Source organism: Chrysemys picta, chromosome 1, assembly GCF_011386835.1.
Source record: "Chrysemys picta bellii isolate R12L10 chromosome 1, ASM1138683v2, whole genome shotgun sequence".
Taxonomy (NCBI): Eukaryota; Metazoa; Chordata; order Testudines; family Emydidae; genus Chrysemys; species Chrysemys picta.
The window spans coordinates 276,631,227-276,656,399 of NC_088791.1; the positions used below are offsets into that span (position 1 = coordinate 276,631,227).

The following is a 25,173-nucleotide window of genomic DNA, read 5'->3' on the forward strand; positions in this document are numbered from 1 at the left end:
AGCAGAGTGAACAGTGTGATGGCACCAAACGACATGTTAGTTCAGGGGTAGGCAACTTATGGCATGCATGCCGAAAGCAGCACGCAAGCTGATTTTCAGTGGCACTCACACTGCCCAGGTCCTGGCCACCAGTCCAGGGGGCTCTGCATTTTAATTTAATTTTAAATAAAGCTTCTTAAACATTTTAAACTGTATTTACTTTACATACAACAATAGTTTGTTTATATATTATAGACTTATAGAAAGATCTTCTAAAAACGGTAAAATGTATGACTGGCATGCAAAACCTTAAATTAGAGTGAATAAATGAAGACTCGGCACACCACTTCTGAAAGGTTGCCGACCCCTGTGTTAGTTCTACAGTCTTTTGGGGAGGGGCAGCTAGGAAGGAGTAAGCTGAAGGGAAGGGAATAGTGGAACAGTGCAAGGGAGGATGGTGTGGAGTGAAAATGAGGTGAAGAAATTGTTAGAGCAGCTGGAACTTGAAGGGCTGGAGCAAACAGTCAATCAGCACAAGCCAGAGAAAATCCAGTCAAAACTGTGGACAGTTCTCTGGATGTTCAAAGGACCAAAGGTCCCTTCTACTGGCTGGAGTCTGGCTAGCTCTTCTTTGCAGTTTTCTCCCAAGCCCATGTGGTTGGAGGAGGGGATGCACCACCTGGGTCTTAGTGCCTCCAGAGTGAGGGTGGTCTCCCCTCCCACAGTACTGGGTCTAGGGGAGATGCTAGGGGGGAGTTGTGGCCCTGGCTGGGCCCCATTTTACGTGCTCAACCCCAGTACAACCGTCCCTGCTTTGGCTGCTGCTTTTCTTACCAACTGGAGTCTCAGGCTAGGGTGACCAGACCTCCCATTTTTAAAGGGACAGTCCCGTATTTAAGCCCTCCTGCAGGTTTCCAGACTTTTTCTTAAAAACAGGCAAATTGTCCCATATTTTCTATCTCCTCACAATGTACTGGTGGGTCCTGCTGCTGGCCAGATCCTGGCTCACCAGCCACCCCCACCACCAGCAGTGAGGGGATGTGGTCCAGTGGCCAATGATGGGGGTGGGTGTGCAAGGCTGGTGGCGGGATGAAGATGCAGCGCTTGGGGCTGACCACTCCCCCTGCTGTTCCATCAGCGCAGCCCCTGCTGCATGCCGGCTCTCGGTCAGCAGTGCCCCCCCCCCCCCCCCCGGCGTCCTGTTTCCAGACGGTGCTGGCTGCACGCTGTGGCTAATGAGTGCAGTCAGGTGCCAGGCAGTGGGCAGTTGTTGCCTCTGCTGCCCACCCATCGGCCCTTTATGTGCTCCCCCTTTTGCTGTCCTCTCCCTGCTTTGCCCCTTCATCCTGCCCCCCCCCATTCCTGCTGCTCCTCCTTATCCCCCCTGGCGGGGCACATCCCACTCCCAGTGCTGTGCAGAGAACCAGCCCTGGTCGGAGAGCTCAGGTCACCAACAGCCTCTCTGGCAGGCTCCTTCCTTCCTTCACTGCCTCTGGCTGGGCCAGCATCCCGGGAAAGCCCAAGACCCTCTGGACCAGGGCGCTGGCCAGGAGGAGCCAAGCCCAGCATGTGCCAAAGCCCTGCACAGTGCTGGCATAGGGAAGCCTCTCTGCCCCTCAGCTAAGCTCTGGAATGGTAGGGGAGGGGAACAGTTTCCGTCCTGTTCACACCCCAAACCTGCAGGCTACACAGCAGCCCCCGGGGCAGGGGCTTAGCACCCTCTTCTCCCACCCCATCCCGCCCTGGGTCCTGCTCCAGGGAACATGGGGTTGCTCCATCCCCAAGGCATCCTCCCTGCTGAGCTACCTCTCTGGCCGGGTTTGCTGAAGTCCCTGCAGTCAGGTTCCCTGGCAGAAATCGGGGGTGTTTTACCCTGCATGCTCCCCACATGTTGCCTCAGGAGAACGTGGCACCAGGTACCAGGAGAGGGAGATCCATCTGGGGGGCCCAGTCAGGCATGGAGGGCAGAGAGTGCAGGGCAGGGAGAGGAGGGTTGGTCAGTATGTGTGTGGCAGTGTGTGTGTGTGTGTGACACATCTGCCTGTGTGTGTATGTGTGGGGAGTAGGGGTGTGTATATCACCCTTCACCATGTGAACCCTAAAGCCTTAAAAGATAAGATAAATAAAAATAATCAAACTACGTAGTATTCCTTTTTAACCTAGGGCTCAGTCAACTTGATGTTAATTTGAACATTTGTACTGCATAGTTCAGATTGATCGCTGTTGAACTCGCTTGAGTACGAGTAATTTTGCCAGGTGTCCCGTATTCAGCATAGGGAAATTTGGTCACCCAATCTCAGGTTGATGATGACACAGTTGTGAACCTGCAAGGAGATGAGGAGGTGTGTGGCTGTGGAGTTGAACATTAGTATTTTGGACACATTAAAATATGGCGAGTTGGTGTTTAAAGAAACCACACAGAAGGAAATTACCATAGTCACGATGAAAGGAGCTGAAGACTGAAATAAGAATTTTAGCAAAGCAGTGTTTAAGAAAGTGACTAATAGTAGGGATGTGGCTAGTGATAATAGTCAAAGATTTTGGAGTCAAACTGAATACCTGCATCTCTGTAGTAAGAACAAATAGGTGAGTCAAGATTGAAGCTTTGGCCAAAGTTTTTATTTACTTACCTATTTTGGATACATTGAGCTGCTGGAAGTTTGGTGGATACTTCTGCACAGAATTCATGTCCCCTGCAGATTTCTTTGTTTCCCTGCAGAAAAATGACTTTCTGACAGGGAAGCAAAAGGAAGCTGCAAGAGCAGTCATGCACCACTCCCTAGCTGCACAGGTACATTGTTTCAGGCACCCGGAGCAGCCAGTGGAGAGGTAAATCACTTCAGGGCTGGGGACACCCCAACTAGTGGCTCCTACCCTGAGCCAGAATCAGCTGCTAGTCCTGGCTGGGCTGGAGGCAGGAGAGCATGGGACTTCCTCTTCCTCTTCTCCTGCAAGGAATGGCTGGGGCTGTGTCAGACCCATCCCCAGAAACCTCCCCCAGCTGCAGAAAGCTCAGCATCCTCCCCTGCTTCCTGCCCCCATCACACCTCAGCTGTGGAGGGAGGGGTCACTGTACGGGGAGCTGCTCCCCCATCCGCCCAACCCTCGGGCATTTGGACCTGCCCTACCCAGACACCCCCTTAGCACTCCATACTCAAACCCCACCCCACTGAACCTCAACCCTTGCATCTTGAGCCCCCCGTACCCATATCCCCTGCCTCCGGAACCTCACCCGTGTGCCCAGACCACCCACCACTGAACTCTACATTGAAACCCCCACCCTGATGAGCCCCACCCTCCTGCACCACCCTGAGCCCCCGACATCCAGACCCCCTGCCACTGACCGCCAACTAGCTGCACCTAGATCCTCACCCCACCAAGCCCCACTCCCCTAGTACTCAGACCCACCTGCTGAGACCCCCACACCCAGACCACTTCACTGAGCCCCAACCACTTTCATCTGGAAGCCCCTGCAGAGTCCCATTGCCCTTGCACTTGGAACCCCCCAAGGAGCTCTGTGCATCCAGATCCCCCCCACACCTAGACCCCTGACTGAGCTGCCTGCACCCAGATTGTCCCACACACAATCCTCTCACCCCCACCTGGATCCCCCCACACTAAGCCCCTCCACACTTGTATCTTGCCTGGTTGAGGCTGCCTGCTCACACCTTGTGTGCCTGGCATAGAGGGGCAGGGCTCCATGGTGTTTCTGGGGCAGTCCAAGGCCTTGTGCTGTGTCAGGGTTGGGTGCAGACTCACCACTGAGTCAGAACTGTAGCTGATCAATCTATAGTGTTAAACTTTGATACAAAGTCCGTAGAGAAAATCAGAATAATGAATAAATTCAAGAAAATCACAATCTCCTCATGAACATTCCAGCATCAGAAAAATAAACAGGATATTGTCAAATAAATTATCTGTTCTCAATTGTTCACTTCATTGAGACAGAGATTGCCCTCTTTACCAAGCAGTTTTCATATCCTGCAATTGCTACCTGTTTTACAACATATATTCATTGGCTTTCTAAGCCTTTACTATTCAAAATAAAATGTAGTATTCCCCTTGTCACAGTATGTATTTTAATCTTAGTAACGTTGCTTATAAAGTTCTATGTATATGCAATTTCCATACAGAATAAGCACACCAACGTATTGTATGGCTAAGGGTACGTCTACACTACCCTCCAGATCGGTGGGTAGCGATCGATCTATCGGGGATCGATTTATTGCGTGTAGTGTAGACGCAATAAATAGATCCCCGATTGCTCTCCCGTCGACTGCTGAACTCCAGCAGTGCGAGAAGCAGAAGCAAAGTCGACAGGGGAGCCACGGCCATCGATCCAGCGCCACGAGGACGCGAAGTACATAATTTTAATTCGATCTAAGTACGTTGACTTCAGCTACGCTATTCTCGTAGCTGAAGTTGTGTATCTTAGATCGATTTCCCCGCCCCCCCCGCCCCCCCCAGTGTAGACCAGGCTTAAGAGATACCACTGTCTTTGTATGCCAGCATCATACTTGATATACTACAGTTTAAGACCACAATTTGGACCTCTGAGCATGGATCTAAACATAGGAGTCAAACCATATTGTCTTAGAAACGTGATCTCAGCTCTTTTGTAATTTGTGAAACATTTTGTAAAACGAATAGTACTTGTGAGTAAATCCACTATTGTATTATGCTTACAGCAGATGGATTCTTTGAACTGAAGTGCTATCACATGTTTAGCTTCAGCAAGAGCAAAATAAGACTAAAGACAGGGAAAGTTCAGTTTACATATGAAATTTTGTCAACTTTGGACAAAATGTTGAGCTATTTAAATACCCCATCACCACAGTGGTAATTCTGTGGCTGTTACACAGCAAGTAAATATCTTATCCTTCCATTTTGATTAAAGATGGTGGTAGAATTTTTAGCCAAATAATTGAGCTGAGTGGCTAGAACATTGTTAGCTGGTTCTTTGTGGCGTTTCCATTATCTGTAGCTGGAAGTGGTATCTTAGTACCTGCTGCCTTGATTTAAATTGGTGGTGCAGGGTAAAAGTACCACTTAGTGAATATTCATATGTAGATACTCATATTTCTAAGATTTAAACTCATGGCAAAATGCTGTCATTCCTGTCAGAGAATGATAGCATTTTCCAATAAAAATGGCAAATTTCACAATGTTGTACAGAATTGGGGGGTGGTTTTTTGTTTTAAATGAATTAGTCATAAGTGGAAATTCGCCATTTTCACAGCAAAAGCAATTTTTTTGAGAGAAAACAGTAGTTTTTAGCTGCATGCAAAAACTGCCTTTTGTGTTTGTGTAAAATTCAATATGACAAATATTTTCCTTTCTCATAAACCTGGTTTTTGCCTGCCTTGTTGTATTACCTTTAACGAGTAGTTATTTTTCTGCTATATGGGCCTAAGTGGTGATACAGGGTGAAGCGTAAGATGGGAAGGTGAGTGCAGCTTGAGAGTGTCATTCTGTATTATAACTTCCAGGTTTCATTTTTCCAGTGCAAACTAGAATCCAGTTTCTGCTGTAGGAGGCTTGTGTGCAGCTTCCATGGATTTCAAATGAAAGCCACTTGAATACCTCTGAGAGGAGAATTTGTCCCAATGCCTTTTGATTATATGCTGGTTCAACTCTGAGAAAAAACATGCATTACTCTGTGCCTGATAAGCAACTAATAAGATCAGGAGATGTTTACTATAGAAGAAAAGGATTATAGAAAAGGATTTATGGTAGAAAATAGGTAGATGTCTTTAAGATAAAGCCAACATGGCAGGCACATTGGAACTAATGACTTTTACTTGTTCTTAAAATTCACTATGTTCTTTTCTGTCTCATCACTCTAGCAGATTTTTTCCTGTTATTAAATCTCTATTACATGATTAAGGCAAAACCAAAGAAACATGCAATTGAAAAGATAAATATTGTTTATGTGCTTGTGCCAAACAAATTTAAGAATAATTTAAAGGAGTGTTGCATTATCTCAGATAAAAAAATGTTTGAAGTTTTTATATATATATAATTTTTTTTTCCAATTTTGGAAGTACTGAAGTGTAAAATAAGAGAGATTTTCAAAGGCCTAAATCAAGGATTGGCAACCTTTGGCACGCAGCCCATCAGGGAAATCCGCTGGCTGGCCAGGACGGTTTGTTTACCTGCAGCATCTTCAGGTTCGGCCGATCACAGCTCCCACTGGCTGTGGTTCGCCATTCCAGGCCAATGGGGACTGAGGGAAGCAGCGCGGGCTGAGGGAACCACGGCCAGTGGGAGCTGCGAGTGGCGATGCTGTAGGTAAACAAACCGTCCCGGCCCGCCAGCGGATTTCTCTGACGGGCCGCGTGCTAAAGGTTGCCAATCCCTGGCCTAAATGAGCATCAGTGGGTTGAAAAAGATGGCAATCAATGGGAGTGTCTCTGTATCTTTTGAAAACCTCCCACTGGACATATTAACGTTATCAATGACATCTGTATAAAGGTGCCCCTCCAGTAGCCTGGCCCATTCTAAGGCTTCCAATGCAATTTTATTCAATTATTAGTGTGCTAGAGAAATAAGGGTTTTTTTCTTAATTTTTGCTAGTTCCTTAGGTGTTGGTCTCAGACAAGTTTCATGGAACATTTTGAGGTCTGACTCTGAACCACAGGTAGCAAGACTGAAGAGAGTTATTCATGGACTTTGCTTTCCTTAGATTCTTTTTTTAATGTGGTGAAACTGTTTCAGAAAGTCAGCTGTATAGTGCTCCTTTTTCAAGCACATGTAATAGATCAGAATTCATTAATGTAAAGAAATATTCCAAATTACAGCATAATAATGTATATGGTTATTAGATAGCATATAAGTAGTGCTAAATATTCCAAATAATATTGTAGAAAATTATGTATTGTCCCTGGAGTTAGAGTTTTGATAAAAAGGGTTAACGGCTAGATTTTTCTTTTTGGAATGTTGGGAACTATATTACTTTACCAGCAAGAATTCTGGGAGTGGAAATTCACTTCCAATTTCTCTCCCTCTCTCTTTTTGCAATGGTTGCCTCATGTAAATTCCTATTTGTTTAATGACAAAATACTCAAAGTGAACAAGAATTATCGGTTGTTGAGGTTTGGGACCTTAAGGCTGGCCTCTGCTCCCATTTGAGTCAATGGCAAAACTCCCATTTGACCTCTTAGAAGAAGTATTAAGTGAGTTTTGGGAAAAATTATAATTCCCATTTCTGGGCCATCTGCCTTTGCAGTAAGTATTCCTCCAGCTTGTCTAGGCCCCATGAAATGTTTGGGGTGTCTTAAAATTCCTAATTGTCTGTGTTCAATTTCCAGAGAGAGCATGTGGGGCTGTGCCAGGTCAGCTGTTAACACTTTTCGTTTTTTCAACTCCAGGTATGAAGTATTTTATTGTGTATTATATACTGTTCTGTGTGTTTGACAAAGTTTAGTGGCAGTTCATTTTAAGCTTTCTTTCCCTCTTTCTTTGGCTGGCTACTGTAAGAGACAGCATGTGGGGCTATGCCAAGTCAGTAGATACACGGGTTTTGGGTTGGGAAAGGGTTAAGTTTGAGTATTTTCAGCTCCTGGTAAATAAAATATGAAAATAGAATGAACAATCATGGCTCTTCAGTTGCCTGATAAGATACAGAGTACAGCCAAAGTAAACTGTTGAAATTAAGTAACAACATCATTTTACACAAGGTTCCACAGCTGAAATTTGTCAACATAGGTTTTAATCACTGCCAGTGATCCCAAGGTTCACAAGGTTCTAGCATGATAGAACAACTGTCACAAAGGAGTAAGTTATTCAGCAACATACCTTTTTGGGGGGCAAAAATGAGGCTAAAATGTGTGTTTAAAGTTTGGTTCCTAATTCCATATATTGGCCTCTACATAAATACCCTGCTTTTTCAAGTGCTGAGCTCCTAGATATTCCCACTGAAGTAAAATGTGGGATATTCCAGCAAATGCTGTGAAGTCATTGGGAGCTCCAGGAAATGTCTAGCTTGCACAAACAGCACTTACATATGTACAGTCCAATATGCATATGACATTGATCTTGTGTATAATATGTTCATTGGGATTAACTGTTTGTGTTGGTTTGTCTTTGTTTTATCAAATTTTAAAACATATACAATGAAATGTCCTAGATTATTTTAGATCATAGCAGTATATGTTTAGTGTAAACAAATATGTTATAGAAAAATCTCATTCCTCAAATTTATAATTAGACCTCAGCTTCATAAGTAAATTAAGAGGGAGAACATTTGAAAGAAATTATATTTTGTCATTCATAAATTAACAGTTAAATAGATTCCCCTAATCCATTCATAACATTAATATACAGTTAAATAAATTTATATTACAGAAACTTCAAACTCACATTTCTCAAACATTTACAAAATGGCAGTAGTAACTCACCTTCTCGGGCCAGCTCAAGGCACTAAAATTTGCTTGGGAACAAAAACAATTATATAAACTCATTGATTTTAAGTGAGTATTTGAACCTTATCAGTGATGGCTGACATGTGCTCTCATATGAAAACCCCAACCCTAATACCTTTCTTCAAGCCAGTTGAAAGAGCAACCTCAATTTTGGAAATTGTTCCTTGTTGGAGAAAAAGCCCATTACTGTCCTAAAATGTTGCATTTCTAAAGCAACGTATATTCGAACAGTTCTGTTACCATTTCGGATACAGGTTCCTTTTGATCCCCAGTGGGGACTGCAATCTCTGCTAAAAGAAGGGCTTTGATTTTTAAATTATGACACTTGTTAATAGCATTTTCATTTTTCTAGGATTTTCATAAGACTAAAATGTCCCACTTAACTTTCACATAATGTCAGAATAAGATATGTTTGAGCAGCTGACCATGAAACAGAGGTATCCAGAGCACTTCAACATAGCTCCCACACTTATTTTTTCTCAGCAGCACATCTTCTTTATTCTGTTTTTCATTTTCTTTTCTTTAGGGGTGGTCTGTGCAGATTTTGTGTTACTATGTGATCCTTGAGTCAGGAAAGTTAGGGGATTTCAAACATCTACACTCACTATGAATATGCTATTTACAGCTTATGAATGCTAGCTTTATGTCTTAAATAATGCATACAAGTTAACCTTAGTAAGATTCCTTAAAGTGCATGGATAGATCATCTGTAGACTTAATGCGTCTCATTCTATTCTGGCACCAGTTATTCTCCATTGTAACTCTATTGACTCAGCAGAGTTACTACTGATTTACACTAATGTCAGATGAGAATAAAGTCCAATATTTTAGGGAGTCAAATAAAACCTAATAATTAGAAAACTTAGGAAATGATGTATAGGCTCTTCTGAATATTTTAAACATAATGCGCTGAATTGTGCCCCTCAGTTACATCTATGCAACCTCACTTAAGCAATGGGGAACCATCACTGTTGTTGCACAGATGTAACGGAGGGCACAATTTGGGCTAAGGGGATAATCTCAATATATCATATGAAATTGTTAACTCCTACAGTCCACTTAAATCGTCATCATACTGCAAGGAAAACTCATCACAGTTGGTTTAATTTGCTTACTGGAGTTATGGATTATTGCAGTTAGGGAAAATAACAGGATACCAACAGTCTTCAGAAATGGTGAATTGTATTATAAATTAAATGCAAATATGTGGATAAATAATTTATTTTCATGAAATTTCATTCAAGAAGTTTCTCTGTTTTGTTTTGGACAATTTCATGTCACTGAAATTATGCTTTTTTCATGACATTTCAGGGAAATTGGTATGTTTGCATCATGTCAGGTTTAAAATTGTAATATATTCATTATTTTTATTATAAAAGTACATTCTTGCTCTTACTATTAAGTTTTGGGCTTACAAAATTTTGTACAGCTGTAAAGTAAGATAACAAACATCTATTTTTAAGTAACCTGTATTATTATTATTTTATTTATTATTATTTTACTGATTCATAAATTGAGACAGAAATCATGACCTATCACTACAGGGTTTCCCAGCATTAACTTTTAAGATGGAGCTTAATGTGACTTCTGTCTAATGTGGCTTTTAAAAAATACTACCTTGTTTTCTTATAGGCAATCATTCCACAGTTATTTTCTACTTCCCGACTGTCATTTTATTCTGCACTTTCATTTAAGGCATTAGGATTAATGAAGCCCAATAGGATAGAAATAGTGGCGTTGAACAGATATAAATTAGGGGCAACGGATGCGCTTTTTCAAAAGTGCCCAAGAGCTCTACATGCCTGTTCAGTTTCAATGAGAGCTAAGTACTTACTCTTAGGCATTTTTAAAAATATCATCTAATTTCTTTTTCAAACAACATCACCATCATTTAAAAATATGGAGCCTTTCTTTTCTGTGATGCTCAAGTTTTGTATTCTGATATCTGAGGCATTGTCTTTTAAATACTGAAAGTCACTTTATTATTTATTTTTCAATTGTGCCGGGAGATGCATTCTTTACATTCCTTTAAGAGTTAGTGGTACCATCGTCAGTTGTCACTGAGAGAGCCCAGAACCCTGAACTAAACTGACAACTAAATGAAAGAGAATCCGATTTTCAAATATTTCCAGTAAAATTCTGGCCCCATACAAGCCAAGAGAATCTTTACCACTGATTTCAATGGGGTCAGGATTTTTCCCTTCTGTGTACTGTGTGTCTTTGTAATTTTAAAACATAGGGATAAATTGTGGGTTCATTCCTCTGAGGAGCACAGGTGGGATGGTTACAGTGCTGTAGTGGCTTTGCAGAAGACCTCTGTGTAGGGAGAGGCATACAGAATAGCTCAGGGAGCACAGGAGAAGCATTTTCTGTGTGCCCCTTGAAACTTTTCTGGCTTATCATGCTCAGGAAATCTACTGAAGGCCATACGTGCTGCTCAAATCAATCCCTTGGTTCTGCAGTCAAACACAGGCAAACGTATTAAGCCTTTCAGTGTAAAAGATGGATTTATTCAGATTTAGTAACACAAAAATTCTGTACCTAGGGAGGTCAGTGACAAAATTCCCATTGACGTGACTACCCACGGGTCCTACGTGTTGCTCCTGCTTCTTTTCCAGCAAAATATTTATCAATTCCCATTGTATCCTTAAAAATATGTCTATCAGTCCAGGTTATTATATTGGCGATACAGCAGCATTATTTGTATACTTCAGAGGTTGGTAGGTACAGGATGCTCCTTCATCCTCCTGTGTCCTACAGACAGTACTTCTTTTGCTCCTCTACAGTTCACTCTTGCTTTTCTATTAGGAGCACACTGTACAGCTTTGGTCAGATGGGAAGTGTTTGGCAGCTGCAGGACCCAGATGCCAAATTCTGGAATATAGCTTTCCTGTACTGGCATGTGGGTTTGTTGCTGGCTTTTTGGCTTGCACCTCTGCTAGCTTCTTGGCAGGATCTCTATCTGGCAGCTGTAGAGCTGCCTCTGGGGCCAAGCTAGGGTCAAACTGCTGTGGAGCTCGATGATTTTCTTGGTCTGAATTATCCTGCTGGACACTATTTTCACCTTGATTTGCTTTGACTTATAGAGTATTCAAAGACAGAAACTTGCACTTTTCTTTTTTGTTTCAGCTATTTACAGGGCTAACTGAAAGCAGTGGTTGTGATCAGTTAGCAGATTTCAATTAAATTCAGGATTTTGAGGTACATTGTTGCACCCCTAACTCATGTTGTTAGGTAGTTAGAAGTGCAAGGAGTCAGATTGCTCCTGTGGTTCAGCTTCAGGGCAGAGTACCCTTTTTCAAAAACCTGACCCTGCGTCTGGATCTGAATCGTCATTTTGAATCAAGAGTCAGCTCCAGCCTCTGTCAAGTAGAAAAGTTTTTCAGTTAGCCTGGACCATGATTTTTTAAAAAGTTTAAAAATACTTCCTTCTAATGTGAATAAACAACAATACTGGGTGCTACTGATAGTAATTAGAAGTGCCTACACAAGAAAATGCTTGATCTTCTTTTTGCCCAATTTTGAATGCCCTCATTACATAGTTTAGACTTATCTCATTTTTTTAGCCTAAATGAGGCAATGAAAAATTAATGCAGCTAGGGACAGCCAAGGCATTTGAAGTAATTCCCTAAACTATGCTTTTCCCTCCATGCTGCTCAGCACATTAAACCTTATTGTTGGTGGAAATAACTGCAAAAGAACCAATCAGGAATGCTCACTAAGTCTCAAAATACCTATAGTAAAGTACAGATTAGTCATACTTGTTATAAGTTTCAGAGTGGTAGCCGTGTTAGTCTGTATCAGCAAAAACAACGAGGAGTACTTGTGGCACCTTATAGACTAACAAATTTATTTGGGCATAAGCTTTCATGGGCTAAAACCCACTTCATCAGATGCATGGAGTGGAAAATACAGTAGGAAGATATATATAGCAGTACATGAAAAGATGGGAGTTGCTTGGGATCGAGACAAATCAATTAAAGTGGGCTATTATCAAGCCATTAGGAACAGTATCCCTGATAATGTCACTGCAAACCTTGTGACTGAACTTTGTGACTTTGTCCTCACCCACAACTATTGCACATTGGGGGACAATGTATATCTCCAAATCAGTGGCACTGCTATGGGTACCCACATGGCCCCACAGAATGCCAACATTTTTATGGCTGACTTAGAACAATGCTTCCTCAGCACTCGTCCCCTAACGCCCCTACTCTACTTTTGCTACATTGATGACATCTTAATCATCTGGACCCACTGGAAAGAAGCCCTTGAGGAATTCCACCAGGATTTCAACAATTTCCACCCCACCATCAACCTCAGCCTGGACCAGTCCAGACAAGAGATCCACTTCCTGGACACTACAGTGCAAATAAGCAATGGTCACATAAACACCACCCTATACCGGAAACCTACTGACCGCTATACTTACCTACATGCCTCCAGCTTTCATCCAGACCGCATCACACAATCCATTGTCTACAGCCAAGCTCTAAGATACAACCGCATTTGCTCCAGTCCCTCAGACAGAGACAAACACCTACAGGATCTCTATCAAGCGTTCTTAAAACTACAATACCCACCTGCTGAAGTGAAGAAACAGATCGACAGAGCCAGAAGGGTACACAGAAGTCACCTACTACAGGACAGGCCCAACAAAGAAAGTAACAGAACTCCACTAGCTGTCATCTTCAGCCCCCAACTAAAATCTCTCCAGCGCATCATCAAGGATCTAAAACCTAGTCTGAAGGACGATCTTCACTCTCACAGACCTTGGGAGACAGGCCAGTCCTCGCTTACAGACAGCCCCCCAACCTGAAGCAAATACTCACCAGCAACAACGCATCACACAACAAAAACACTAACCCAGGAACCTATCCCTGCAACAAACCCTGTTGCCAACTCTGTCCACATATCTATTCAAGGGACACCATCATAGGACCTAATCACATCAGTCACACCATCAGGAGCTCATTCACCTGCACATCTACCAATGTGATATATGCCATCATGTGCCAGCAATGCCCCCCTGCCATGTACATTGGCCAAACCAGACAGTCTCTATGCAAAAGAATAAATGGACACAAATCAGACATCAAGAATTATAACATTCAAAAACCAGTCGGAGAACACTTCATCCTCCCTGGACACTCAATTACAGATTTAAAAGTGGCAATCCTTCAACAACAAAACTTCAAAAACAGACTCCAATGAGAAACTGCAGAACTGGAATTAATTTGCAAACTGGACACCATTACATTAGGCCTGAATAAAGACTGGGAGTGGATGAGTCACTACACGAACTTAAAAAAACACAATTTCCCCATACTAATTTGCCCCTACTGTTACTCACACCTTCTTGTTAACCGTTTGAAATGAGCCACCCTGATTACCACTACAAAAGTGATTTTTCATCCTGTTGATAATAGCCCACAGTAATTGATTTGTCTCGACCCCTCCCCCCCACTGGGTAAGGCAATTCCAATCTTTTCATGTACTGCTATATATATATCTTCCTACTGTATTTTCCACTCCATGCATCTGATGAAGTGGGTTTTAGCCCACAAAAGCTTATACCCAAATAAACTTGTTATAAAGTTTTCATTCCGTCAGTCACTTACAGTAGGAGAATGGATTTTACTATATTGGAGACATAGGATATTCATATAGTTGCCTGCACTTTTTAAAAAACATTATTCACATGTTAATCTTTTAATTGTGATTAATATGACCAAATTCAACTACTCTTACTTTTATCCTTCTTCCCTGTTTACTTCTTCCATTCCTTTTAATCCCCCACAGATAGGAATCAATGGCTCTTCATGTTTATACTCCAGCCATATATTTCTGACTTGTTGATGAGATTTTAGTTGCTTTCTATATCCTGATGGGTTCGGAGGATCTTACCCATAGGAAACCCTCTAAAGGCTTCTTTGTGTTGCTGTACACAGTGAGATGTTGTCAAAATTTTCCCAGCAAATCTCTCCTTTGCCCCTGGACTTCACATGTTAGAGGGAATGACCTGGGGGCAAATTCTCTTTTAGTAAAACAAAACAAAAATAGTGGTTCTTGTCCATATATGTTGTTTTTATGTGTATAATTAGTGATGTGCTAAGGATTAAATCACTGTAGGGAGGAAGATATTTTCCTTTAATGCACATGCAGTAGACTCTGTGACCTAGTTACTACAACAAAACAAAGTTTAAAAAAATCTCTACATTAGTATAAGTAGGGGACCATCTCATCAGACCAATGTGACCCCAGGACAGGGGAAATGATGACTTAGCAAACAATCACATTTTCCCCTCATTAATGGCTATTCTTTTTTATTGGCAGATATCTAGAGAGAGGGAATCTATTTATTTCTATGAGACACTAGCCTGATCCCCAAGGCAGCAAGAGAGGCATAGTCTCTAACTTATAGAGTATTTGTCCGTGCACGTGATGAACGAAAGTCATTTGTGGATTTGTAGGTTGCATTTTTACATGATTAAATGTTTTAAGTCTATTGATTTCATGCTGAGGATTAATGATGCTGAATGAAAGAGCATCAAAGAATACAACATGTTTACATGCCTGATTAAAATAATTTTTAAAAGACCCAGACAACCTGTTATTGGCTAGGAATGAGATAGTGGCAATGTAGGACCAATCATGCATTCGGCATTGAAAGAAGTCTGAATTAATTTATTTAGGCACTGAAAGAAGAAGAAGAGTGAAGGTTTGAAAAGGATTGACTGTACCTTCCTGAATACTTAAGGCTTGTGTTAGACTTGTTCCATTGAAACAGAGGATTAAAAAGGTTGTATTATCAGTTGCTGCAGATCTTTTACTGAACCAGTCAAAGCAGGATGCTTAGCTGCCTGTGATTAATGAGCAGATCTTTTAACTGAGGACTCTGTTGGTGCTGGTGCATTAAAGAACAAACCCCACAGCTATGCAATGAGAGTAGGAACAGGAGATGCAGTATAGAAGTTTTTGCTTAGCATTGACTTAATGCTTTTACATCTGTGTGTTTCATATCCTTTATTTAAAAAATATTTCACATTTATCTTCAAATGTTCATAATACTAATTTGATTGTCAGCTCTCTGCAGATGTTTATATTTACTTTCTAGAGTTGAATGATTCTGGGTCATATTTGGATTTATTGTTAGATGTCACTGTCACTCTGCCTGGAGTGGTTCACGACCATGAGTGCCAACCTCAGGGCAGACTGTCAAAAACAGGACAGACACCCCAAACTGGTGGTAGGGTCTATAATTAGATTTCACCAACCCAGTAACAAATGTAAACTCCTGAAGCACTATAGCAGTCTTACCATGGAGTCACAGACAGTCCCCCTTAGGCACGCCAGTCTATCTTGCCACCTAGACAAGATGGACTAAGTGATAAATGGTCACTTATACCAAAGATCACAAAAGATTCAGGTTCCTCCCAGTCCCAAGAGACCAGTCACTTACGCCAGGTCAATTTGTACCTCAGATCTCGTACCAAAGACCCAGTCCTATAGTAAACTAACTAAGGATTTATTAACTAGGAAAGGAAATTAGAGAATAACACCTCTACCCCGATATAACGCTGTCCTCGGGAGCCAAAAAATCATACCGTGTTATAGGTGAAACCGCGTTATATTGAACTTGCTTTGATCTGCTGGAGCGCGCAGCCCCGCCCCCCCCCCAGAGCGCTGCTTTACCGCGTTATATCCAAATTCGTGGTTATATCGGGTTCGTTATATTGGGGTAGAGGTGTATTTACAGGTTAAAAGTAGACACCATATATAGTTTAGTCTGTGGTTCCAACATGTGACAGAGATGCAGTAATCTGTCGGCACTGAATGTCTTTTAGGGCTAACCCAGGTTGAACTTGGGGATCTCTACTTTTCTTTCCTAACTCCAGTCCTCTGAGAGTCCAAACAGCAAGGAGATGAAGAATTTTCATGGCAGCTATCTTTATTTCCAGAAATCAAGCTGATAGGATGAGCCTTCTTGCACATAGCACAGGTGTGAAAGGGCCATTAACCCAGTGTTTGTATTGTGATATTTCACAATGGCCCATTTAGTTTTGATAGCCCTTCCTGATGTGCAGGGGAACCACTTCTGCTGCCTGGGTTCACAAGTTCAGAATAGGGATTTTTACAGTTATAAAGCAAAACTTACATATTACCTTATAGAACGGGATGCAGACATTACAAGTGAGATTAATGAATGCAGCATTTTACAAGCATTTTATAGAGTCTAAACACATCCTTACAAGTCTAACACCTATCATGAGCAATACTAACATACAAGTGAGCTGATTTCCAGCTATGAATTTGTCAGTGCTCAGCTGATGCCTGCAGCCTTGGCAAGAGCTGGCACCTGGTTTACCAGCATCACAGTCACTTACTCTTTGACAAAGCTTATAGTAGCTGAAGATGGAAAACACCTATTTGCTCATTAAATCCATCCTCTTGAAAATTCAGGACATACTCTCTCAAGAGAGGACATTTTTAACATTAAACTGATAGGACCCCTGATCTTAGCCAGACTGCCGAGGTGGATAATTTATCCAAGCTATATCTGCAGACTTTGGAGGGAAAAAATCTGAATGGTCAAGTTACCAAGTGAAATACTTGCAGCTCTGAGCTAGGAAAATGTATAAATGTGCTGTCTTGTACAGCTGAATAAATATCTAAATAGAGTAGCTGGTAGACACATTCTTTATGGTGTATATTCAGTTTCTTGTGTCTGTGCTTTGATCTGGATTAGCATGTGTAAGATAATGCTACGTTCTGATAGAATTTGTTTACCTCAAAAGAGGTTGAATGATTGCCCTGTTTTTTGATGCTGTGAGAATTTTTTTTTCCATTTTCATTGGTTAATACGAGACCCGAAACCCCTAGTTACAGAACAAAGTGGCTGAGCAGTAATTGAGCTTGTGTAAACCCAAGAGAAGAGTAATGCTCATTCCTTGCAAGTTTCCTGCCTCTGTGCAGGTGCAGGAATCAGGAACTCCTGAATAATTCATAATGTGCAAATTAGGCCATGCTTGCTCTCACTACTAGGGTTTGGTTTCTGGTTACCTGCCTAGCTGCCAGAAGCTATGTGTTAAAATAGAGGAGGGTAAGGCAAGAAGTGTCACAGTTGAAACGCCAAAGTCACAAGAGCTTCCTGATGCTCCGAGGGTTTGAAGAATTGGTGCTTATTGGGGAACTGGAATATGCACTGATTATTCATGAAGTGTTTTCTCAGCAAGAAATAGGCGCTGGGGCTCATTCCATTGCTTGGAAAAGAAAACCCTGCCTTTTCAAAAATTAATATTCACTTACCTTTTTTTTTTTTCCAAAGAATTACTGGGCAAAAAAAGAACCTCTTTGGAACTCTTTTAAAGACAGTTAAGCCATACTAGAGAATGTGTATTTATTATGTCAAAACATGTTTGAACTCAGGGTCAGAGATATTCCACTAAACATTTTGAATGTCATGAATATTGCTGCTTTGGGTAAATACATATTGTAAATAGCTTGCAATGCCTTGTTTGAAGTCTATCTTCTGGAAGTATAGTATATGACCAGAATCTTGCATAGAAGTATTTTATCATTTAAAAGGCAACATTCCTATATTTAAAAAGACAGCCTATATCAGTTATCTTTTTGATTTAATTACTGTTAATCTGCCTTTCTGACTAGAAGTATGAAATGAAACTTAAATGGCGCATAGTCTTTCTCCTGCACAGGTATGAATTTCAGTGAGGGGTAGGTTTGCATATTGTTTTTGATGGTGAGGGACAGAGGAGTCTGGGACCCGAATTTGTAGGCTTTCTTTAAATTATCATGTACGACCAGCCAGTACAGAGAGGTCTCTGTTGGAGTTAGCCGATTATGTAAGTAAAATATATGGATCTTTGTTTATAATCTTTTATTTAAGGTAGGGAGCATCCAACATCCCTAGCAGGGGCAGAAGGGAGAGAGTTAGTTCTCCCCATGGGCAGCTATTAATGTGAAGAAGTGTTTTTCTGTTGTGGGTGTGGAGAGAAAATAGCAGCAGTCAGAGACCCAGTATAAGCAGAGCTTTCTTTTAAATGATTGTTTTCTACATTTCCCCCCTCTTCCCCCCCCCCCCTTGGCTCCTATATGAAGCAGCTAGGTCACATTGCAATCATCTGTTTTTGTATTTCTCTCATTTGGGTAGCTGGAATATGAGCTGGCTCTCATTTCTAGCTGATTCTGTCATTTCCGCAAGGCCCCAGCTTGGGTGAATGCCAACACCAACAGGTGATCTTTGTAGCTGCAAAACAGCAGGAAGTAGGCTGCGCATGTATGAGACAGTTCATCAGAGGGGCTGTCTGGCCTGTCTCCATCTTTCTTTGTAATTAACACACCCTGCCCCATACTGAGCAGAAAATCTGTGCAGAACAGCTCAGCTGTGGCAGCCATTGAACAGCATGTAAGGGAAAGAATGTTAATAAAGGATCCTAAAAGAATACAGGCTGCACAAGTGCAAAGGTGCACTTTGGTTTTAAAGGGAGACTGTGGTTGGTCCTTTTAAGGAGCTAGAACAAAATTATATTATCTGCTATAAAATAATATCCAGTCTAAACACTGTGGAAAAATAGGGATTTAAGTAAATTGCTGACCTAACACCCTAAGTCTCATATACATGAAGATTAGTTTACAGCAATTTAGCAATTCATTTTAACTTTTTTCTTTAAAATAAGGGGCTTATTTGTGACATAAAGAGTGGTGTACTCAGCCAGACTGAAAGTAACGTGGCTCCCTTGAACAAGGATCATCTTGAATTCTGGAACAAGGGGTGGATGCTGCAGCAGCAAGGCAAAATACTGTAATAATTAGCTAGTGCAGCGAGAGGTGCAGCCTGAGCAGACAATTGCAGAAGCAGTTTTAGCGGACACACAAACCTTCCAGGAATCCTCAAAATAGTTTCAATGGATGAGGCAAATTTAAAAAGATAGTTTAATGTAAGCTAAGATGTAAACTAAGCTGTATTTAAAAAACCACAATGGCTTAAGGAAGACAGTTCCAAATCATTACCTCCAGGACTTAGATTAGTCCCTTAAAACCTGTCAGCATATCACATTATTGTGATATGTTGTGTTCTCAGAAATCCTAACTGCATGGGTTACATTTACAATGCAGCCTGATGTCCTTGGTTTAGATACTTGATAGCCTTAATCCTTTACAAACTGACGATATACCAAACTCCATTTGTGCTTTATAAAAATGGAAGCTACATTACCTGTCATGGACAACAGACTGTGTGCTCTTCTTCATCTCCTCTTCAGCACTTAGCCAAATGGTTGGCCGTAGCGAGCGTTTGCCATTTGATCCGTTCCTGTGCAATTGCAAAGGTCCGAGAGTCCAATTGCGGAACAGATTTGATGCACCCATGTAATAAGGGGTCTGACTCTGGGCTGCCTCCACCCCTCGGTCAGTGGAATTTTATCCCAGATGTTACAAGCCACCCAGAGAACGGCATTCACTGGAATGTCTTGTGGCATTCTCGCGACATGTCTGAAAAGCATAAAATGCCGTCTGCAGACAACGGCCCAGGAGTCTGTAGACTGGAGCGACAGCAAACGTGCAAAATGAAGTCATTCCACTTTATGCCCAATATACAAAGTTGGCATTTTGTGTGGAAAGCCTCCAGGTTTCCCCAGTCTGAGCGGCCTAGTATCAGTGTTTCACAACTGTACAGCAGTATGGACAGGGTACATCTTGAATAGATCCTGAACTTGGTTGTCATGCCAAGATGATGATGATGATTCCATATCCATTGTAAACAACCCATGGCAGATGCTGTGATGGCAATCTGGTGGAGAACCTCCATGTGAGAGTTGGAGGAACTCGTGAGTATAAAACCCAAATAGCAAAAGCTGGAACTTCTTCGACAGTTTCATTATTCAAAGAGATTGGAGTTGTGGATGGACCTGATCCTAGATTTTGCAACTTTGTCTTTGACCATAAAACATGGTCTGTTGTTCAAGATGGCATTCATAGCGAATACCTCTTGATCTTTGAGACTGCAGATCATGCTGAATGCTGCCTTTAAGTATCTCCTGGCTTAGCTGAGTTCAACATCATCTGCTACTTGGTTATAATATTCCTCACGATCATGAAGTGCCAGGGTGTTGAACTTTCACTTCAGCTAATTATCACCATACTGGAGGGCTGTGGTCTTCAATTTAATTGTCTGGAAGGCTCCTCTGATGGCCATAGTTGATGTGCTGGGCTCCTGTAGCCAATTCTCTGCTTGGCAGATTGGTAGAGGATGGAAGAGAACAGGCGACTTCAACGTTGTCTGGCAGGTCAGCTGGCACTGAGAGTCTATTGCTGATGTCAATACAAAATCTGTTGGCTAAACCCAGCACATGGAGAAGTGCATCGTTGTCAAACTTCTTCATCATCGCAGAGGGTGTATTTTCTCGTCGAAGCAGCAGCAGCACCATATGGGCAACCACTAGCTGGTAATCTGTGTTCACGGCACATTCCACACTGCAATATACTCTGCAAGAGGTGAAGAGACACCTATCACATGTGATGTTGCGGTCAAACTCCTTCTGAGTGACACCACCCTGAGAGATCCAGGACATCCGGTATATGCGTCGCCACTTGAACCAAGACCCAAGAATGGAAAGACTCTGGGAGGCACAGAACATGAGCAAGTGGCAGGAGTTATCGTTGGGTATACCTGAACCTTAATGGCCAATAATCTATTCAAGCCCAGTTCAGAGGGTGCCAGTAACTACATTTAGGTCGCCCAGGGTCATAAAATTATCATGTGGAGGGGCAGTACATACTGGAGATTCCAATTGATCATAGAAGTGATCTCTGACTAAATCAGCAGATTCCTTTGTCGGCGCATGGGCTACTATGACAGTGAAGTGACCATGCCAATGTTTAAGACGTACAATAAGTAGTCGAGAAGACATGGGTGTCCAAGTTATCAAGGAGGACTTGGCCTTGCCTCACAGTAGTAATGCTACCCCATGTAAGTGGTTAGGATCACCAAAATACAGAAGTAATGAATCTCTCACCTTGTTGTGTCCATGATCTATCAGCCTTGCTTCTGTTAGGCCTGCAATTGATATGCCAAGACGGTCCATTTCGCATGAGATAATGACCTGATGACCACGTCTGTAAAGAATTGCAATATTCCAGGTTGCAATTTTGATGGATTGGCAGAGATCCCAGCTACGATTGAATACGTTGTCACAGTATACTGCAGACGCGCCTGCTGACATTACAGGACATGTCCCCGGGGGGGCTTTGGCGCGAGCCCATCACAAGTGCACTAGAGGAAGATGGCATCAACAGGGCATTATAAACTGAGAGTAGAGCAGTGGTTTTAACCCCAGTGCTGAGTGCCGAGTTACTCACATTGATCAAAACCAAGAGCAAACGATTGTCCCAAAGAATACCTTGCCCCAGGTATTGAGACGGAGGCACAGTAATGCAAACCTTTTCCCGGTCTACCAGTACTGCGTTCACAGTATTACACCCGAGCTGTTGAGTCTTTCTCAGCAATTTCCTTCATCTCAGGTAGCTAGGTGCAGCTCGTGCCCTGCATCTTTCCCACCTGTATTAGCCATCATTTTCAGGGTTCTCGCTGGACCGGTTCACCTTGCATAATGCCCAAAGTGATATTTTGGACCAGCCTTCATCGCTGATGGCATACGTCTCACAAGCAATCCCCTACTTCAGATGTTACACCCCTGTACCAAATGAGGTACAGGTCAGACTTGGGGGCTCTAGGCTGCCAGTTTGAAGACTAAAGTGACTGGAAGGTAGATTTTTCCATTTAACCTTTTGTTGAAAGCTGGACTCTGTGACAGTAGTGTAGTCCTGCAACACACCTCAACAAGAGTTGGCTGTCTGAAGAAATTGACTGGGAAGCCTATATCAACTCATGTGGTGGAAATGAAATGTTGCAACAGATGTGCACGAACCAAGCATTTGTAATGGCTGAACTTTCTCTTGCTGTATGCAAACCAAGAATGCACACAGTAATGAGAGTAAAGTGGAATGTGATACATTAACATATTTAGTAATGATTGTGCAGCTTAGCAGGCTGTAGCCCCATTAACTAAGCCAGGAGTTTGGAACTCCATCTGTCTGTGAAAGGTATGTAGTTCTGCAGTTTGTCAGGCAACTGGAGAAACCTAAAGTTAAAAGGTGGTCAGTAACTATAGCAATACTCCACAACAGGTTGTGCATTAGTAGGCTGCTAGCCAACAGCTTAGTTCCATCAGCAAAGTAGTGCACCAGTAGCCCACTGATATATACCCTGGCTTTGTTATTATTGTTATTTATTTAAAGAGTCAACAATGTACTTGGCCCTGTATAATACACAAAATGCAGATGGTCCCTATCCCAAAGAGCAGAGGATGGAATGGGCAGGATTCTTGTATTGTTAGAAGTATTTTCTACTGAACTGCTGGCTCTTTACTGACTACTCGGTTAATGACCAGTGCAACACAGAGCCTAGAAAAGGCTTCATAATTAGGGCCCTATCAAATTCATGATTCACTTTGGTCAATTTCACATGTTTACATCTGAAATTTCAAGGTGTTGCAACAGTAGGATTCCTGATACAAAAGGGGATCGTGGGGGGGGGGGGGAGGGAGGGGGTCGTCCCAAAGGTGTTATATGGACATTGCAGGATTGCCATACTCATGTCTGTGCTGCCATCAGAGCCCAGCTCTGAAGGCAGCAGGTGTGGCGTTTCCTGCAGCTGGAGGAGGTTCCCGGAGGTGAAGGTAGATCTGATCTCCCCAGTGCTGCTGGCAGCGCCCCAGACGAGAGCTCCTAGCTGCTAGTCAGGGCCAGTGGTGGATTAATGTATAAGCCTATGGGGCCCTGTTCCCAAGGGCTCCGGACAATTTGAAAAACGGGTGCCCCAGCACTGGCAGGAGCTGTGGGGGCTGAAGCCCTGAGCTCGGGCTCCCCGAGCCCAGGCAGGAGCTGGGAGGGGAGGTGGAAGCCCTGAGCCTGGGCACCTGGAGCCCCTGGTGGAGCCACGGGGGATAGGGGGTAGAAGCCTGGAGTTTGGGCAGGAGATGGGGGGGGCGCAAAACCCCTTGTCCCAGCTGGAGCGGTGGGGGGTGGCAGCTCCCAGCCCAGGTCCTTGGCAGGAATCATGGGGTGGAAGCCCCAAGTCCCAGCTGGAGCCGTGGGGGCCAGGGGCAGCAACCCCAAGCCTGGGCGCCCAGAGCCCAGGCAGGAGCCACAGGGACAGGAGAACAGACTCCCAGGAGCTCAAGCGCCCAGAACCTGAGCAGAAACTGCAAGGGGGGACAACAGCAGCCCTGGAACTCGGGCGTCCTGAGCTCAGGCAGGAGCCAAGGGAGGGCAGCCCCGAGCCAGGCACCCCCAGCCCCGAGTCGGGCAGGAGCTGCAGGGACTAGAGCTGTGGGGGGTGGCAGCTCCCAGTCCAGGTCCCTGAGCCTGGGCAGGAGCCGCAGCCACTACACCCCCATCTCTGTCAGCCCAGAGCCCTGGCAAGAGCTACATGGGGGGGGGCAGCAGTGGCGGTGGCAGTGGGTGGAAGCCCTGGCGCTAGGGTGCCCCGAGCCCGAGCAGGAGCCACAGCAGCCCCAAGCCTGGGCACCCCAAGAGCTTCTGCGCTGCCTGTGGAGGTGGGTGTGATCTCCCTCCATAACAGCCGTGCAGGGGAAGGACAAGTCCTGTCCTTCCCCAGGCCAGCTGATTTCGGGGAGATCAGATTTCACAGGAAAGGGCTTATTTCACTGTTCATGGCATGCTTTTCATGGCCATGAAATTGGTAGGGCCCTATTCATAATTCCTTCAGCACAGGAAAGGGAAGTAATGTCAGAGGTTGTGTGGGAGCTGGGACCTACTCCCAGTCTTCACTCTCAGTCTAGTCCCTGTCCACTAGACCATGTTGTCTACACTAACAAGAGAAGGCAATTCAGTTTCTGAATAATGAGCCCATAAAACTAAAAAAGGGTCAGTAAGGGACACAAGTCTATCACACCTTCTCCTAGCTCAGCTGAAAGTGAGTTCACTATCGTAATGTTATAAAAGGTGATCTTAACAGGGAGCCACTGTATTACTTGTCCATGCTGCTTTACATTCAGTATAGTGAGGTAGGCTGTTTAGTGTGGTATATCTTGGCTCATTGTCACAGATTTTATCATTCCATCATTGTGAAATCAATGAAAGCTTCAAAATCTGTGGCTGTTATTTACTGACCTGTAAATCCTTCATAGTCATATTTACTTTGGAATCTGCAAGTCCTTCAAATATATCTTCTGTCTGTAGGCTGCAAAAAGTAAGTGAAATAAGATATCCTTTAGAGTACAATAAACTATGCTCCTGAAAACATACTTACGGAATGTCCACACTCACTGAGCCTCATTTGAAAAAGTGAGTTAATAATAATAACAATAGATAACTTTAATTAAAGCCTCAATAAGTATACATGCCTAAACTGAGTAATTGTCTAATCTTATTGCCATAACCCATGTCTTTCCTCTCTCTGTCACCTCCTTGCTGTTTTTTATTAATCCCCACTAGTTGTCTTGTCTCACACTAGAGAAGCTCATTGGAGCACAGAATTTGTCTTTCTAATTGTTCTGTAAAGCACCAATTCCCCTTTCAGGTACTATAAAAATGATAATATTAATAATTTGGCACATGCACTATGTCAAGCTTTGTGTTTGTTTGCTTTTGGTACACAGACACAAAATAAAGATGATTGCTAAATGTCGGTAACTGAGCCATAAAGTAGACCCACTGAGGCAGGGAAAGG

At 43.0% G+C, this 25,173-nt stretch overlaps 1 protein-coding gene across 19 annotated transcripts in view; it reads left to right on the forward strand.

Annotated features, from left to right (window-relative positions):
- The window catches only part of KLF12 (KLF transcription factor 12), a 345,970-nt gene that overhangs the window by 264,616 nt on the left and 56,181 nt on the right, over nt 1-25,173 (forward strand). For 14 of the 19 annotated variants that reach the window (XM_065581116.1, XM_008178564.4, XM_065581117.1 and 11 more), the window contains one exon: nt 7,290-7,349. The exons of the other annotated variants lie outside the window; for them this stretch is intronic. In XM_065581116.1, the coding sequence (XP_065437188.1) occupies nt 7,290-7,349 (60 nt within the window). The remainder of the gene's footprint in view (nt 1-7,289; nt 7,350-25,173) is intronic. 19 annotated transcript variants of the gene reach the window in all.